This window comes from Somniosus microcephalus, chromosome 5, assembly GCF_052327205.1.
Source record: "Somniosus microcephalus isolate GS21.2 chromosome 5, FLI_Smic_1.0, whole genome shotgun sequence".
Taxonomy (NCBI): domain Eukaryota; kingdom Metazoa; phylum Chordata; class Chondrichthyes; order Squaliformes; family Somniosidae; genus Somniosus; species Somniosus microcephalus.
This window is the reverse complement of record NC_140991.1, coordinates 10,401,642-10,417,954: the sequence shown is the minus strand read 5'-3', so window position 1 is coordinate 10,417,954 and position 16,313 is coordinate 10,401,642. Positions and strand designations below refer to the sequence as shown.

Sequence of the window (16,313 nt, the reverse complement as noted above, 5' to 3'; positions counted from 1 at the left end):
GGGGGTGGGGCCGATTAGGGACCAAAAAGGAGACCTACGCATGGAGGCAGAGGGCATGGCTGAGGTACTAAATGAGTACTTTGCATAGTGAAAGAGGAGGTAGTGGAGATACTGGATGGGCTAAAAATTGATAGATAAAAGGTACTAGAAAGGCTGTCTGTACTTAAAGTAGATAAGTCACCAGGACCAGATGGGATGCATCCATGGATGCTGAGGGAAATAAAGGTGGAAATTGCAGAGGTACTGGCCATAATCTTCCAATCCTTCTTAGATACGGGGGTTGGTGTTGGGACTGGAGAATTGCAAATGTTACTCCCTTGTTCATAAAAGGCTGTAAGGATAAACCCAGCAATTACAGGCCAGTCAGTTTAACCTCGGTAGTGGGGAAGCTTTTAGAAACGATAATCCGGGACAAAATTAACAGTCTCTTGGACAAGTGTGGATTAATTAAGGAAAGCCAGCATGGATTTGTTAAAGGCAAATCGTGTTTAACTAACTTGATCGAGTTTTTTGATGAGGTAACAGAGGGTTGATGAGTGCAATGTGGTTGACGTGGTGTACATGGATTTCCAAAAGGCGTTGGACAAAGTGCCACATAATAGGCTTGCCAGCAAAGTTGAAACATAGAAACATAGAAGATAGGAGCAGGAGTAGGTCATTCGGCCCCTCGAGCCTGCTCCGCCGTTCAATGAGATCATGGCTGATCATCCAATTTCAGTACCCTGTCCCTGCCTTCTCCCCATATCCCTTGATGACTAAGTGACAGAAAACAGAGTAGTGGTGATCGGTTGTTTATTGGACTGGAGGAAGGTATACAATGGTGTTCCCCAGGATTCGGTACTAGGACCACTGCTTTCTGACTTGGACTTGGGGGGGGTACAGGGCACAATTTCAACATTTGCAAATGAGACAAAACTTGGAAGTATAATGAACAATGAGCAGTGATAGACTTCAAGAAGACAGGCTGGTGGAATGGGCGGACACGTGGCAGATGAAATTTAACGCAGAAAAGTGTGAAGTGATACATTTAAGTAGGAAGAACGAGGAGAGGCAATATAAACTGAAGGGTACAATTCTAAAGAGAGTGCATGAACAGAGAGACCTGGGGGTATATGTGCACAAATCGTTGATGGTGGTAGAGAAAGTGGTTAAAAAGGTATACGGGATCCTGGGTTTCATAAATAGAGGCACAGAGTACAAAAGCAAAGAAGTTATGACGAACCTTTATAAAACACTGGTCCGACCTCAACTGGAGTATTGTGTCCAATTCTGGGCACTGCACTTTAGGAAGGATGTGAAGGCCTTAGAGAGGGTGCAGAAAAGATTTACAAGAATGATTCCAGGGATGAGAGACTTCAGTTCTGTGGATAGACTGGAGAGGCTGGGGTTGTTCTCCTTGGAGCAGAGAAGGTTGAGAGGAGATTTGATCGAGGTGTTCAAAATCATGAGGGGTGTAGATAGAGTAGAAAAAGAGAGAAACCGTTCCCATTGGTGGAACGGCCGAGAACCAGAGGACACAGATTTAATTGATTGGCAGAAGAACCAAAGGCGACATGAGGAAAATGCAGCGAGTGGTTAAGATCTGGAATGCACTGCTGGAAAGGGTGGTGGAGGCAGATTCAATCGCGGCTTTCAAAAGGGAATTCGATAAGTATCTGAAGGAAAAAAACTTCGAGGGCTACGGGGAAAGGGCGGGGGAGTGGGACTAGCTGAAATGCTCTTTGAGAGCCACCACGGGCTCGACGGGCTGAATGGCCTCCTCCTGTGATGTAACCATTAAATCCTTTTATCAATTTAAACACTTTGATTAGATCACTTCGCCACTTTCTAAACCCAAGGGAATACAAGCCTAGCCTATGCAGCAAACCTTTGATATTTCCCGTGTGTGCGCGTGTCTTGGTGCGGAAGTATCTGTTCCTTGCGCCGTGTATTGGGAGCGTCGTCATGGTGACGGTTGGTTGTTAATGGCTGCCTGCCTCTCTTCCCCCCCCCCCCCCCCCCTCCCCAGGGCTTCCTGTACAAGTGTGCCGGCGTGGTGCTGCGTCAAGCCCCGAGTGCCGATGTGGTGAGGAAGCAGCTGATGGAGATGCTGCAGATAGTGCGTCATGCCGAGCCCCTGGAGAGAGAGGTGAGACACCCCGGCCTGGCGCCGCGCGCCCGCGATCGTACGGCACGGAGCGGGCTGGGGGGGGGGTGGGGGGAGGGGATTCTCTGCGATGGTGCAGGCACCTGGCAGGAGCCCAGGCTGCGATAGTGGATCAAACCCTTTGAGATCAGGTCCAACATATTAACAGTAAAGTGGGGCTGAAGGATGTGGGCGTCGCTGGCAAGGCCAGCATTTATTGCCCATCACTAATTGCCCTTTGAGAAGGTGGTGGTGAGCCGCTGCCTTGAACCGCTGCAGTCCGTGTGGTGAAGGTGCTCCCACAGTGCTGTTAGGGAGGGAGTTCCAGGATTTTGACCCAGCGACGATGAAGGATCGGCAATATATTTCCAAGTCAGGATGGTGTGTGACTTGGAGGGGAACTTGCAGGTGGTGGTGTTCCCATGTGTCTGCTGCCCTTGTCCTTCTAGGTGGAAGAGGTCGCGGGTTTGGGAGGTGCTGCCGAAGAAGCCTTGGCGAGTTGCTGCAGTGCATCTTGTAGATGGTCCACACTGCAGCCACGGTGCGCCAGTGGTGGATACTGAGACCAGTGGCATGGCCATTGATCAAACAAACTGTTCTGTCCTGCCTTGTCGATGGTGAAGAAGCTTTGAGAGGTCAGAGTTTTGGTTGTCTTTTGCAGGGTGTTGCGGTGTGTGTCGGTTTCTGTGCCACGACACACCTGGAGGATACGCTCTCCAAACTGGAGGACTTTGGGAAGTCGGACATGTTGAAGAAATCACCGAGCCTCTTCCACATTCTGAAGGTAAACACTGCCAGAACCCCCCTCCGGCTCTCTGGTCTTGGTGCTGTTGGCTGGGATCTTTCTGTTCATTGTATTTCCCTAGATTTTCTCCCCATCTTCCTTGAAGGCGCTGAGTTGTGCTGGGGTGCTCCCCCCAATATCTCCCATGACGGAGCCTGGACAGTGAGATTTACATAGAAACATAGAAGATAGGAGCAGGAGTCGGCCATTCGGCCCCTCGAGCCTGCTCCGCCATTCAATGAGATCATGGCTGATCATCCAAATTCAGTACCCTGTCCCTGCCTTCTCCCCATATCCCTTGATCCCTTTAGCCTTAAGAAATATATCCAACTCTTTCTTGAATATATTTAATAATTGGCCTCAACTGCCTTCTGTGGTAGAGAATTCCACAGGTTCACCACTCTCTGGGTGAAGAAATTCCTCCTCATCTCTGTCCTAAATGGTCTACCCCTTATCCTTAGACTGTGACCCCTGGTTCTGGACTCCCCGACCATCGGGAACAGCCTTCCTGCATCTAGTCTGTCTAGTCCTGTTAGAATTTTATAAGTTTCAATGAGATCCCCTCTCATTCTTCTAAACTCCCCCAAGTATAAGCCCAATCAACCCAATCACTCCTCATTCGTCATTCCTGCCATCCCATTTAGCAGGCTATTTGACCATGGGGGACTAACGGGACCCCCAAGCCAAGCCTGACGTCCAACAGGTGTGCACCTTTGGGCAGGAGTCACTGGCTGATCTTCTGCCCCCCGCCCATTCTCTCTCCCCTCCTTCCCCCACCCCCCGTCAAAAGCGGAAGGCCAATAGTACTGCAGGGTATTGGTTAGGACGGAGAGTCGGGATAATGGGTGTGTACCCCAATTGTCAGGATGTGACAAGTGGTGGCCCCCAGGGATCTGTCCCGGGGCCTCAGCTTTTCACAGTATGTCTTGGTGAGCTGGATGAAGGAATGAAGAGCCGTATCTCCAAGCTTGCTGACGACACCAAGTCAGGACGTCACAACGGGACACTGACAGACTGAGTGGGGGAAACTGCGGCTGGTGGAGTTCAATGTGAGGTCATCCACTCTGGGCCTAAGAGAGATCGAGCAGAGTATTTTCTAACTGGTGAGAGGCCGGAAAACTGTGGAGGAGCCGAGAGATTTAGGGGTTCGAGCACAGAAATCACTGAAAGCTGGTGGACAGGTACAAAAAAAACTAACCAGACTTCTGTGGACAAGCTAGAAAGAAACACAGAAAATTCTGGAGGTAAACTCGAGTTGGTCAGCGTGTGAAAGAGTCGAGTAATGTTCCGGGTTAGGGCCTGGCACTGATTTCTCCAGTTCTGTTTGAGCCTCTGTCCCAAACGTTAAGAATGAAAGACTTGCATTTCTATAGCGCCTTTCACCACTTCAGGACGACCCAAAGCGTTTTACAGCCAATGAAGTATTTTTGAAGTGGAGTCACTGTTGTAGGAAACGCAGCAGCCAATTAGAGCACAGCAAGATCCCACAAACAGCAATGTTCTAACGGCCAGATAATCTGTTTTAGTGATGTTGGTTGAGGGATAAATATTGGCCCAAGACACCGGGGAGAACTATTCTTCCAATAGTGAAGATCACTCCTCTTCGAAATAGTGCCATGGGATCTTTTACATCCACCTAAAATGGAAGACGGGGCCTCAGTTTAATGCCCTATCTGGAAGACGGCCCCTCCTACAGTGCAGCGCTCCCTCAGTACTGGTCCTCCGTCAGTGCGGCGCTCCCTCAGTACTGGTCCTCCGACAGTGCAGCGCTCCCTCAGTACTGGTCCTCCGACAGTGCAGCACTCCCTCAGTACTGCCCCTCCGACAGTGCAGCACTCCCTCAGTACTGGTCCTCCGACAGTGCAGCACTCCCTCAGTACTGCCCCTCCGACAGTGCAGCACTCCCTCAGTACTGTCCCTCCGACAGTGCGGCGCTCCCTCAGTACTGCCCCTCCGACAGTGCAGCACTCCCTCAGTACTGTCCCTCCGACAGTGCGGCGCTCCCTCAGTACTGCCCCTCCGACAGTGCGGCGCTCCCTCAGTACTGCCCCTCCGACAGTGCGACACTCCCTCAGTACCGCCCCTCCGACAGTGCAGCGCTCCCTCAGTACTGCCCCTCCGACAGTGCGACACTCACTCAGTACCGCCCCTCCAACAGTGCGACACTCACTCAGTACCGCCCCTCCAACAGTGCGACACTCCCTCAGTACCGCCCCTCCGACAGTGCAGCGCTCCCTCAGTACTGCCCCTCCGACAGTGCAGCACTCCCTCAGTACTGTCCCTCCGACAGTGCAGCACTCCCTCAGTACTGTCCCTCCGACAGTGCGGCGCTCCCTCAGTACTGCCACTCCGACAGTGCTGCGCTCCCTCAGTACTGCCCCTCCGACAGTGCGGCGCTCCCTCAGTACCACCCTGGGAGTGCCAGCATAGATTTTGTGATCAAGTCTGTGGAGTGGGACTCGAAACCACGACCCTCTGACTCAGGCGAGACTGCTACCCACTGATCCACGGCCGACGCAATTGCTTGTTGTATTCCCCTCCCCAGGACAAGTCGGACGTGGATGTGGAGAAGGCGAAGAGCACGCTGATCCTGTGTTACGGGTACCTGACGCTACACGCACCCGAGGAGCTGATCCTGGCCAGGATTGAGAAGGATGTCATCAAGCCGGTCCTTAGCCACTTCAACACCAAGGTAGGCAGCTGGGGCCACAAGGTGCCGGGCACCACCTCTCGCACAACCCACCCCGCCACCCCCTGCTCCGCCACCTGATCCAATCGCAGGTAACCGCGTCCAAGGGGCTGGGCCGGGTCACGCGCCGCTGAATCCCCAGCTGTGGTTACGCGTCACGGGGGAGCAGAGGCCCGGCTCTCGTACACTCCACGAAAGTGACGACCAACTGCTCCGTCCAGCCTGCTCCACACCTCAAGATGTCCGGAGCAGCGTACCTCGGCGCTCCCTCCCTCCCTCTCCCCGCCCGCAGCCGTGTAATCTCCTGGGAGAGGCTGACTTCACCCCTTCTTGTGTCCCGATTTCCCCTCACCCCCACCCACGTCAATCAGGAGCTGAGGCAGCGAGAATCCAAAGCAGAGAGAAATCCTGCTTCACCTCGCCCCACCCGGACCCTGGACAATAACCCCCTTCGCCCCCCCCCCCCCCCCATCCACCCGGACCCTGGACAATAACCCCCTTCACCCCCCCCATCCACCCGGACCCTGGACAATAACCCCCTTCACCCCCCCCATCCACCCGGACCCTGGACAATAACCCCCTTCACCCCCCCATCCACCCGGACCCTGGACAATAACCCCCTTCGCCCCCCCCCATCCACCCAGACCCTGGACAATAACCCCCTTCGCCCCCCCCCCCCAATCCACCCGGACCCTGGACAATAACCCCCTTCGCCCCCCCCCCCAATCCACCCGGACCCTGGACAATAACCCCCTTCGCCCCCCCCCCCATCCACCCGGACCCTGGACAATAACCCCCTTCACCCCCCCCCCCATCCACCCGGACCCTGGACAATAACCCCCTTCACCCCCCCCCATCTCACCCGGACCCTGGACAATAACCCCTTCACCCCCCCCCATCTCACCCGGACCCTGGACAATAACCCCCTTCACCCCCCCCCATCCACCCGGACCCTGGACAATAACCCCCTTCACCCCCCCATCCACCCGGACCCTGGACAATAACCCCCTTCACCCCCCCCCCCATCCACCCGGACCCTGGACAATAACCCCCTTCACCCCCCCCCCATCTCACCCGGACCCTGGACAATAACCCCCTTCACCCCCCCCCATCTCACCCGGACCCTGGACAATAACCCCCTTCACCCCCCCCATCCACCCGGACCCTGGACAATAACCCCCTTCACCCCCCCCCCCCATCCACCCGGACCCTGGACAATAACCCCCTTCACCCCCCCCCCCCATCTCACCCGGACCCTGTACAATAACCCCCTTTACCCCCCCCCCCATCTCACCCGGACCCTGTACAATAACCCCCTTTACCCCCCCCCCCCCCCCCATCCACCCGGACCCTGGACAATAACCCCCTTCACCCCCCCCCCCCCATCTCACCCGGACCCTGTACAATAACCCCCTTCACCCCCCCCACACCTCACCCGGACCCTGTACAATAACCCCCTTCACCCCCCCCCCCCCCCCCATCTCACCCGGACCCTGGACAATAACCCCCTTCACACCCCCCCCCATCCACCCGGACCCTGGACAATAACCCCCTTCACACCCCCCCCCCCCCATCCACCCGGACCCTGTACAATAACCCCCTTCACACCCCCCCCCCATCCACCCGGACCCTGTACAATAACCCCCCCCCCCCCCCCCCATCCACCCGGACCCTGTACAATAACCCCCTTTACCCCCCCCCCACACCTCACCTGGACCCTGGACAATAACCCCCTTCACCCCCCCCCATCTCACCCGGACCCTGGACAATAACCCCCTTCACCCCCCCCCATCCACCCGGACCCTGGACAATAACCCCCTTCACCCCCCCCATCCACCCGGACCCTGGACAATAACCCCCTTCACCCCCCCCATCCACCCGGACCCTGGACAATAACCCCCTTTGCCCCCCCCCCCCCCCATCCACCCAGACCCTGGACAATAACCCCCTTCACCCCCCCCCCCCATCCACCCGGACCCTGGACAATAACCCCCTTCACCCCCCCCCCCATCTCACCCGGACCCTGGACAATAACCCCCTTCACCCCCCCCCATCTCACCCGGACCCTGGACAATAACCCCCTTCACCCCCCCATCCACCCGGACCCTGGACAATAACCCCCTTCACCCCCCCCCCCCATCCACCCGGACCCTGGACAATAACCCCCTTCACCCCCCCCCCCCCCCATCTCACCCGGACCCTGTACAATAACCCCCTTTACCCCCCCCCCCCCATCTCACCCGGACCCTGTACAATAACCCCCTTTACCCCCCCCCCCATCCACCCGGACCCTGGACAATAACCCCCTTCACCCCCCCCCCCCATCTCCCCCGGACCCTGTACAATAACCCCCTTCACCCCCCCCACACCTCACCCGGACCCTGTACAATAACCCCCTTCACCCCCCCACACCTCACCCGGACCCTGTACAATAACCCCCTTCACCCCCCCCCCCCCCCATCTCACCCGGACCCTGGACAATAACCCCCTTCACACCCCCCCCCCATCCACCCGGACCCTGGACAATAACCCCCTGCACACCCCCCCATCCACCCGGACCCTGTACAATAACCCCCTTCACACCCCCCCCCCCATCCACCCGGACCCTGTACAATAACCCCCCCCATCCACCCGGACCCTGTACAATAACCCCCTTTACCCCCCCCCACACCTCACCTGGACCCTGTACAATAACCCCCTTTACCCCCCCCCCCCATCCACCCGGACCCTGTACAATAACCCCCTTTACCCCCCCCCCCCCCCCATCCACCCGGACCCTGGACAATAACCCCCTTTACCCCTCCATCCCCTGTGCTCCGTTAGCTAAAGGTCTGAAAGCTGCAGTCAGTCCCGGTCTGTGCCGGTGAGTGAGATGTGCTTTGACTCCCGCTCCCTCTGCTGTCTCGGTGGGAACAGGTGTGTGGTGCTCACCTGGCAGGCCATGGGCTTGCTCCCTTCAGTGTGCAGTGTCAGCGGAGCTCAGCCACGCCGGAGCTGCGACTGGCCTGAGCACCCCCGGGTGCTGGGGGAGAGTGGGGTGAAGCAGGCGGGGGTTCATGCTCCCCTGGCGACCCCTGTCTAAGGAGCGGATCTGGCTGGACAGTGAGGCCACGCATGGTTAAATAGCCTGGCTTCATTCCGTGTCCAGGCTCTCACGTGAATAACTTTCTCTGCCTGCAGGCAGGACCTTGCTCCACACCCTGATCTCACGTGTCGTGTACTGGTTGCATTTCCTGCCTGTGTGGGTGTTTAATGGGCAGCGTCCGCAGATATTGCCACAGGCTTGGGCTGATAAATGGCAGGTAACATTCGTGCCACCCAAGTGCCAGGCAATGACCATCTCCAACAAGCGAGAGTCTTAATCACCGCCCCTTGACATTCAACGGCATTACCATCACCGAATCCCCCACCATCAACATCCTGGGGGTCACCATTGACCAGAAACTTACCTGGACCAGCCACATAAATACTGTGGCTACAAGAGCAGGCCGGAGGCTCGGTATTATGCAGCGAGTGTCTCACCTCCTGACTCCCCAAAGCCTTTCTACCATCTGCAAGGCACAAGTAAGGAGTGTGATGGAATACTCTCCACTTGCCTGGATGAGTGCAGCTCCAACAACACTCAAGAAGCTCGACACCATCCAGGACAAAGCAGCCCGCTTGACTGGCACCCCATCCACCACCTTCAACATTCACTCCCTCCACCACCGGCACACTGTGGCTGCAGTGTGTACCATCTACAAGATGCACTGCAGCAACTCGCCAAGGCTTCTTCGGCAGCACCTCCCAAACCCGTGACCTCCACCATCTAGAAGGACAAGGGTGCTGTACCTGCCCTGGGAGTGTTTGATGGGACAGTGTAGAGGGAGCTTTACTCTGTATCTAACCAATGCTGTACCTGCCCTGGGAGTGTTTGATGGGGACAGTGTAGAGGGAGCTTTACTCTGCATCTAACCCGTGCTGTACCTGCCCTGGGAGTGTTTGATGGGACAGTGTAGAGGGAGCTTTACTCTGTATCTAACCCGTGCTGTACCTGCCCTGGGAGTGTTTGATGGGACAGTGTAGAGGGAGCTTTACTCTGTATCTAACCCGTGCTGTACCTGTCCTGGGAGTGTTTGATGGGACAGTGTAGAGGGAGCTTTACTCTGTATCTAACCCATGCTGTACCTGTCCTGGGAGTGTTTGATGGGACAGTGTAGAGGGAGCTTTACTCTGTATCTAACCCGTGCTGTACCTGCCCTGGGAGTGTTTGATGGGGACAGTGCAGAGGGAGCTTTACTCTGTATCTAACCCGTGCTGTACCTGCCCTGGGAGTGTTTGATGGGACAGTGTAGAGGGAGCTTTACTCTGTATCTAACCCGTGCTGTACCTGCCCTGGGAGTGTTTGATGGGACAGTGTAGAGGGAGCTTTACTCTGTATCTAACCCGTGCTGTACCTGCCCTGGGAGTGTTTGATGGGACAGTGTAGAGGGAGCTTTACTCTGTATCTAACCCGTGCTGTACCTGCCCTGGGAGTGTTTGATGGGACAGTGTAGAGGGAGCTTTACTCTGTATCTAACCCGTGCTGTACCTGCCCTGGGAGTATTTGATGGGACAGTGTAGAGGGAGCTTTACTCTGTATCTAACCCATGCTGTACCTGCCCTGGGAGTATTTGATGGGACAGTGTAGAGGGAGCTTTACTCTGTATCTAACTCGTGCTGTACCTGCCCTGGGAGGGTTTGATGGGACAGTGTAGAGGGAGCTTTACTCTGTATCTAACCCGAGCTGTACCTGCCCTGGGAGTATTTGATGGGACAGTGTAGAGGGAGCTTTACTCTGTATCTAACCCGTGCTGTACCTGCCCTGGGAGTGTTTGCCGACTCTGGTCATCTCTCAGTTATCGAGGTGTGTGGAGAATGATGTCGTGTTGTATTGATACCGTGGGGTTTGCTGATTTGCTTTCACTTGTCTCACAGGTTCTGGGGATTAAAGTTGAGACCAAGGTACAGTGTGAGCCGTCCCGCCGGTTTCCTCTCCCTCTCCGCCTGTTTTGGTGGAGGGGCTCAGTCTTTCCCTCTTTTTCAAAGTCCGCCTTCTTTCTCAATCCATCTAACCCGGTTGCTCTGTCTAACATTCCCGGCTCTCTGCTCCTGATCAGAACTGCGGGCAGCTGGATCCGCATCATCCGCCCGCTTAACCCTAGCTTGGCTCGCGTTAAAGACGCAGGTCACGGCCTGACCCCTGACCTGCGCACGTTCGTTACCCACCTCCGATTCAGGGTCAAGTGGTCAGAACAGAACATTCTGGAAACACACGGCAAGTGTGCCCCTTGCTCGACAGCATCGAGGGAGGGCCACCAGCACAGGGACTGCGAGGTCACGGCCCCCACTCGCCCCCTCGGGGGGACGTAGGGACAGGGATTTTCAGTTCCCTCTTTGACTTGAGGTCTCGATGCTACTGATGGATCGGGTGCGGACCGAGGCAATTCGGATTGAAGCCGGTTCCCAGTGTGGGAGAATCCCTTGGTCCTGAAGCTCATGGTGCTGCCTCTGTCACTAACCAGCTCTCTCGGCGCTTCTAACGAATCTGGTTCAGTAAAGGCCATGTTCGCCGTAAACCCGAGCAGCATGGGGTATTGATCAGACTCGGACCAGGCGCGGCTGGGCTCTGGGTGGGTTCGACACTCTGACCTTTCACTTCTGCGACCTGCCCCTGATCCAGCCTAGACTGGCGGGCGAAACGTCTGCCTGGTTGGCTGGCTGTCTGAGTCCTGTGCAAACATCAGTTACGTGGAGAAGCTGGGATAGTTCTCCTTAGACCAGAAAAGCTTAAAGGGGCGGTTTAATATTGGTGCTCAGAATCAGGAGGGGTTTTGATAGAATAAATAAAGATACTCAACCTTTGGCTGTGAAGCGCTTTGGGACATCCTATGAAGTGCTTTTCAGGTGTAGTCACTGCTATAATGTAGGAAACGCGGCAGACAGTTTGTGCACAGCAAGCTCCCACAAACAGCGTTGTGGTAATCACCAGATCATCTGTTTGTGATGTTGGTTGAGGAATAACTTGGCTCGGGACACCGGGGGGGAACTCCCCCGCTCCGAGCCATGGGACCCTTTGCATCCACCTGAAGGGGGCAGACGGGGCCTCGGTTTAAATTCTCGTCCGAAAGACGGCCCCTCCGACAGTGCGGCGCTCTCTTAGTACTGCCCCTCCGACAGTGCAGCGCTCTCTTAGTACTGACCCTCCGACAGTGCAGCGCTCCCTCAGTACTGACCCACCGACAGTGCAGCACTCCCTCAGTACTGCCCCTCCGACAGTGCAGCACTCCCTCAGTACTGCCCCTCCGACAGTGCAGCGCTCCCTCAGTACTGACCCTCCGACAGTGCAGCGCTCCCTCAGTACTGACCCTCCGACAGTACAGCGCTCCCTCAGTACTGCCCCTCCGACAGTACAGCGCTCCCTCAGTACTGCCCCTCCGACAGTGCGGCACTCCCTCAGTACTGCCCCTCCGACAGTGCGGCGCTCCCTCAGTACTGCCCCTCCGACAGTGCGGCACTCCCTCAGTACTGCCCCTCCGACAGTGCGGCGCTCCCTCAGTACTGCCCCTCCGACAGTGCGGCGCTCCCTCAGTACTGCCCCTCCGACAGTGCAGCGCTCCCTCAGTACTGCCCCTCCGACAGTGCGGCGCTCCCTCAGTACTGCCCCTCCGACAGTGCGGCGCTCCCTCAGTACTGCCCCTCCGACAGTGCAGCACTCCCTCAGTACTGCCCCTCCGACAGTGCGGCACTCCCTCAGTACTGCCCCTCCGACAGTGCGGCGCTCACTCAGTACTGCCCCTCCGACAGTGCGGCGCTCCCTCAGCACTGCACTGGGAGTGTCAGCCTGGATTTTGTGCTCAAGTCTCTGGAGTGGGACTTGAACCCACAACCTTCTGACTCTGAGGTGAGAGTGCTGCCCACTGAGCCACTGGCTGACATCAGTGGCTCCTGTACCTGGGTTGTTCGCCACGCTAGGTGTGCACTGACTCTCCCGCTGGTCTCGGTACTTTGTAGTTTGTGTACCTCCTGCTGCTAACTGCTTTCCTTCTTGCTCCTCCTGCTGCTCTAACGGTTAGCTGGTGTTTTGAGTTCCTGGGTTGTGATTTATCTCCGTCCCCAGGACTTGACGATTAAACTCAGTCTGATGAAGACGGTCTCCCTGATTGCCCGGGCAATCTATGCCAACGAAAAGAACCACTCCTTCAACTTCAGTCGAAAGGGAGAGCTCCTCGTGTACATGCAGGTCAGTAATAAACACAGGCAACGCACGCACCCAGTACAAGAGGGTAAGCAACATCGAAACATAGAAAAATAGGAGCAGGAGAAGGCCATTCGGCCCTTCGAGCCTGCTCCGCCATTCAATCTGATCATGGCTGATCCTCTATCGCAATACCACATTCCTGCTCTCTCCCCATACTCTTTGATGCCTTTTGTGTCTAGAAATCTATCTATCTCCTTCTTAAATATATTCATTGACTTGGCCTCCACAGCCTTCTGTGGTAGAGAATTCCACAGGTTCACCACCCTCTGAGTGAAGAAATTTCTCCTCATCTCAGTCCTAAATGTCCTACCCCGTATCTTGAGACTGTGACCCCTCGTTCTAGACCCCCCAGCCAGGGGAAACATCCTCCCTGCATCCAGTCTGTCTAGCCGTCAGAATTGTATACGTTTCAATGAGATCCCCTCTCATTCTTCTAAACTCTAGTGAATACAGGTCTAGTCGACCCAATCTCTCCTCATACGACAGTCCTGCCATCCCAGGAATCAGTCTGGTGAACCTTCGCTGCACTCCCTCTATGGCAAGTACAGGAAACTTTCGTTTATCCGGAGGCTCTATCTACCGGCAAAATTCAGGAGTCGGTTCAGATAATTTTTTTTCTTTTCTCCAGTCCTGGCTCTGCAAGCGCCTCTGTAGCTAAGCAACAGCTTCTGCTAGATGCTTGCAAGCTGCGCCGACTGTTTTGAAGCTGTTGCTAAGCAACAGGGTTTGTTGCTTCACACGGAGCTCTGAGCTCCGTATGTTTTAACATTAGCACTGGTTTCTACGGCAGTTTTGATCTAACGGCACCAGCTCGGTCCCGTCGGTGCCGGATACCAGAAAGTTTCCTGTATATCCTTTCTTAGGTAAGGAGACCAAAACTGCACACACTACTCCAGGTGTGGGTCTCACCAAGGCCCTGTATAACTGTAGTAAGACATCCTTGCCCCTGAACTCAAATCCTCTTGCAATGAAGGCCAACATACCATTTGCCTTCCTAACTGCTTGCTGCACCTGCATGTTTGCTTTCAGTGACTGGTGTACAAGGACACCCAGGTCCCTTTGTACATCAGCATTTCCCAATCTACCACCATTTAAATAATACTCTGCCTTTCTGTTTTTCCTACCGAAGTGGATAACTTCACATTTATCCACGTTATACTGCATCTGCCATGTATTTGCCCACTCACTCAACTTGTCTAAATCGCCTTGAAGCCTCTTTGCATCCTCCTCACAACCCCACCTAGTTTCATGTCGTCAGCAAACTTGGAAATATTACATTTGGTTCCCTCATCCAAATCATTGATATATATTGTGAATAGCTGGGGCCCAAGCATTGATCCCTGCGGTACCCCACTAGTCACCGCCTGCCGCCCCAAAAAAGACCCATTTATTCCTACTCTCCGTTTCCTGTCTGTTAACCAATTTTCAATCCATGCCAGTGTATTACCCCCAATCCCATGTGCTTTGATTTTGCACACTAACCTCTTATTGGGACTTTATCAAAGGCCTTCTGAAAATCCAAATACACCACATTCACTGGTTCTCCCTTATCTATTCTACCAGTTACATCCTCAAAAACACTCCAGTAGGTTTGTCAAACACGATTTCCCTTTCATAAATCCATGTCGACTTTGTCTAATCCTGTTGATATTTTCTAAGTGTCCTGTTATCACATCCTTTATAATAGACTCTAGCATTTTCCCTACTACTGATGTTAGGCTAACCGGTCTGTAGTTCCCTGTTTTTCTCTCCCTTTTTTAAATAGTGGGGTTACATTTGCCACCCTCCAATCTGTAAGGTCAGGCTAACACGGTGCTAGGCCGTGTGCTGTACAGTACAAGCTGGACTTGGTACTGGTTTCTCGTTGGTCAGTCGCCTCCTGGTACTTTAATCTTTTCCCCCGATTGTTTGCAATGCAGGATTTGATGAAGTCGGAACCGATGGATGTCCTGAGAACGCCCATCAGACAGCACGCCATGCACACCTGCACTCACCTGTTGTATCCTTTCGAACCAGTCCGGGGAGAGGAGGGGTGGGTGTGAAACCCAACTGATCCCGAGCCAGTGCACGATGCCGATCCCTTGCTTTGAAATCCAATAGCTGGCTCTGTGAATGGGGCTTGGATTTGAAGCCTGCCCGGATTGGTGAAACATAGACATAGAAGATAGGAGCAGGAGTAGGCCATTCGGCCCCTTGAGCCTGCTCCGCCATTCAATGCGATCATGGCTGATCATCCAAATTCAGTACCCTGTCCCTGCCTTCTCCCCATATCGCTTGATCCCTTTAGCCTTAAGAAATATATCCAACTCCTTCTTGATTAATTAATTGGTAGAGAATTCCACAGGTTCACCACTCTCCTGCCATCCCAGGTATCAGCTTGGTGAATCTTCGCTGCACTCCTTCCATGGCAAGAACAGTGAGTGGGGAAAACTCCTGGTTTCTGCGCTGGGATATGGCCTGTGGGGACGATGGGTTTTGGGTGATGGGGGGGCGGGGGGAGAGACTGTTACTCTGAGCCCTGCGACTGACTTGGTCCGTAGGACAACAGCTGATGGGGTGAGGCGTCCCCGCTGTCTGCACTTGCCTTCTGGGCAGGATCAGCTGCTCTGCAGTGTCCAGTCTAACGGCCCGGAATGATGTGCGGGGTTTCAGGTCTCTGACTGGCTTCCATCGCCCCTTCCTCTCCGCCGTCTCCCAGTCTGCTCCCAAATCGCTGCAGTGCTGCGTCCAGAGTCAGTCTCCACGTGGCTGCTCCCCTGCCCGTAAGGCCCAACTCCGGAGTGTGGCACAGAGGGCACCCCACACCCCTCCGGTTCTGGGAATGTGGCGACTCCCCCTCCGGTTCTGGGAATGTGGCGACTCCCCCTCCGGTTCTGGGAATGTGGCGACTTCCCCTCCGGTTCTGGGAATGTGGCGACTCCCCCTCCGGTTCTGGGAACGTGGAGACTCCCCCCTCTGGTTCTGGGAACGCGGAGACTCCCCCTCCGGTTCTGGGAACGCGGAGACTCCCCCTCCGGTTCTGGGGACGCGGAGACTCCCCCTCCGGTTCTGGGGACGCGGAGACTCCCCCTCCGGTTCTGGGGACGCGGAGACTCCCCCTCCGGTTCTGGGGACGCGGAGACTCCCCCTCCGGTTCTGGGGACGCGGAGACTCCCCCTCCGGTTCTGGGGACGCGGAGACTCCCCCTCCGGTTCTGGGATGAAATCGGATCATCCCTTCCGTTCCCTGACCCCCGGGACAACCGTCTGACCCTCACTCTCCGGGCTCAAACAGTCCCCTGTCCCGCGGGAGACGGGGGGCTTCAGAACGAATGCTCACCTCTCTCGCTCTGGGCGGGGGGTGGGTTCCTGTTCTGGGGGGGTGTCCTGTTCCTGGGATGGTGGGAGGGGGGGGGTGGTGGGCAGTAAGGTTCCTGTTCCACTGTCGGGCCGATTCT

General features: G+C 55.6%; 1 protein-coding gene across 2 annotated transcripts in view; it reads left to right on the top strand.

The window, feature by feature from the left end:
- Window positions 1-16,313, top strand: part of LOC147116874 (maestro heat-like repeat-containing protein family member 1) — a 65,181-nt gene that overhangs the window by 30,895 nt on the left and 17,973 nt on the right. Inside the window, exons 11-16 of one of the 2 annotated variants that reach the window (XM_085987297.1) lie at window positions 2,009-2,128; window positions 2,787-2,909; window positions 5,455-5,601; window positions 10,555-10,581; window positions 12,737-12,859; window positions 14,797-14,876. In XM_085987297.1, the coding sequence (XP_085843423.1) occupies window positions 2,009-2,128; window positions 2,787-2,909; window positions 5,455-5,601; window positions 10,555-10,581; window positions 12,737-12,859; window positions 14,797-14,876 (620 nt within the window). The remainder of the gene's footprint in view (window positions 1-2,008; window positions 2,129-2,786; window positions 2,910-5,454; window positions 5,602-10,554; window positions 10,582-12,736; window positions 12,860-14,796; window positions 14,877-16,313) is intronic. The other variant, XM_085987298.1, reaches the window with a different exon arrangement.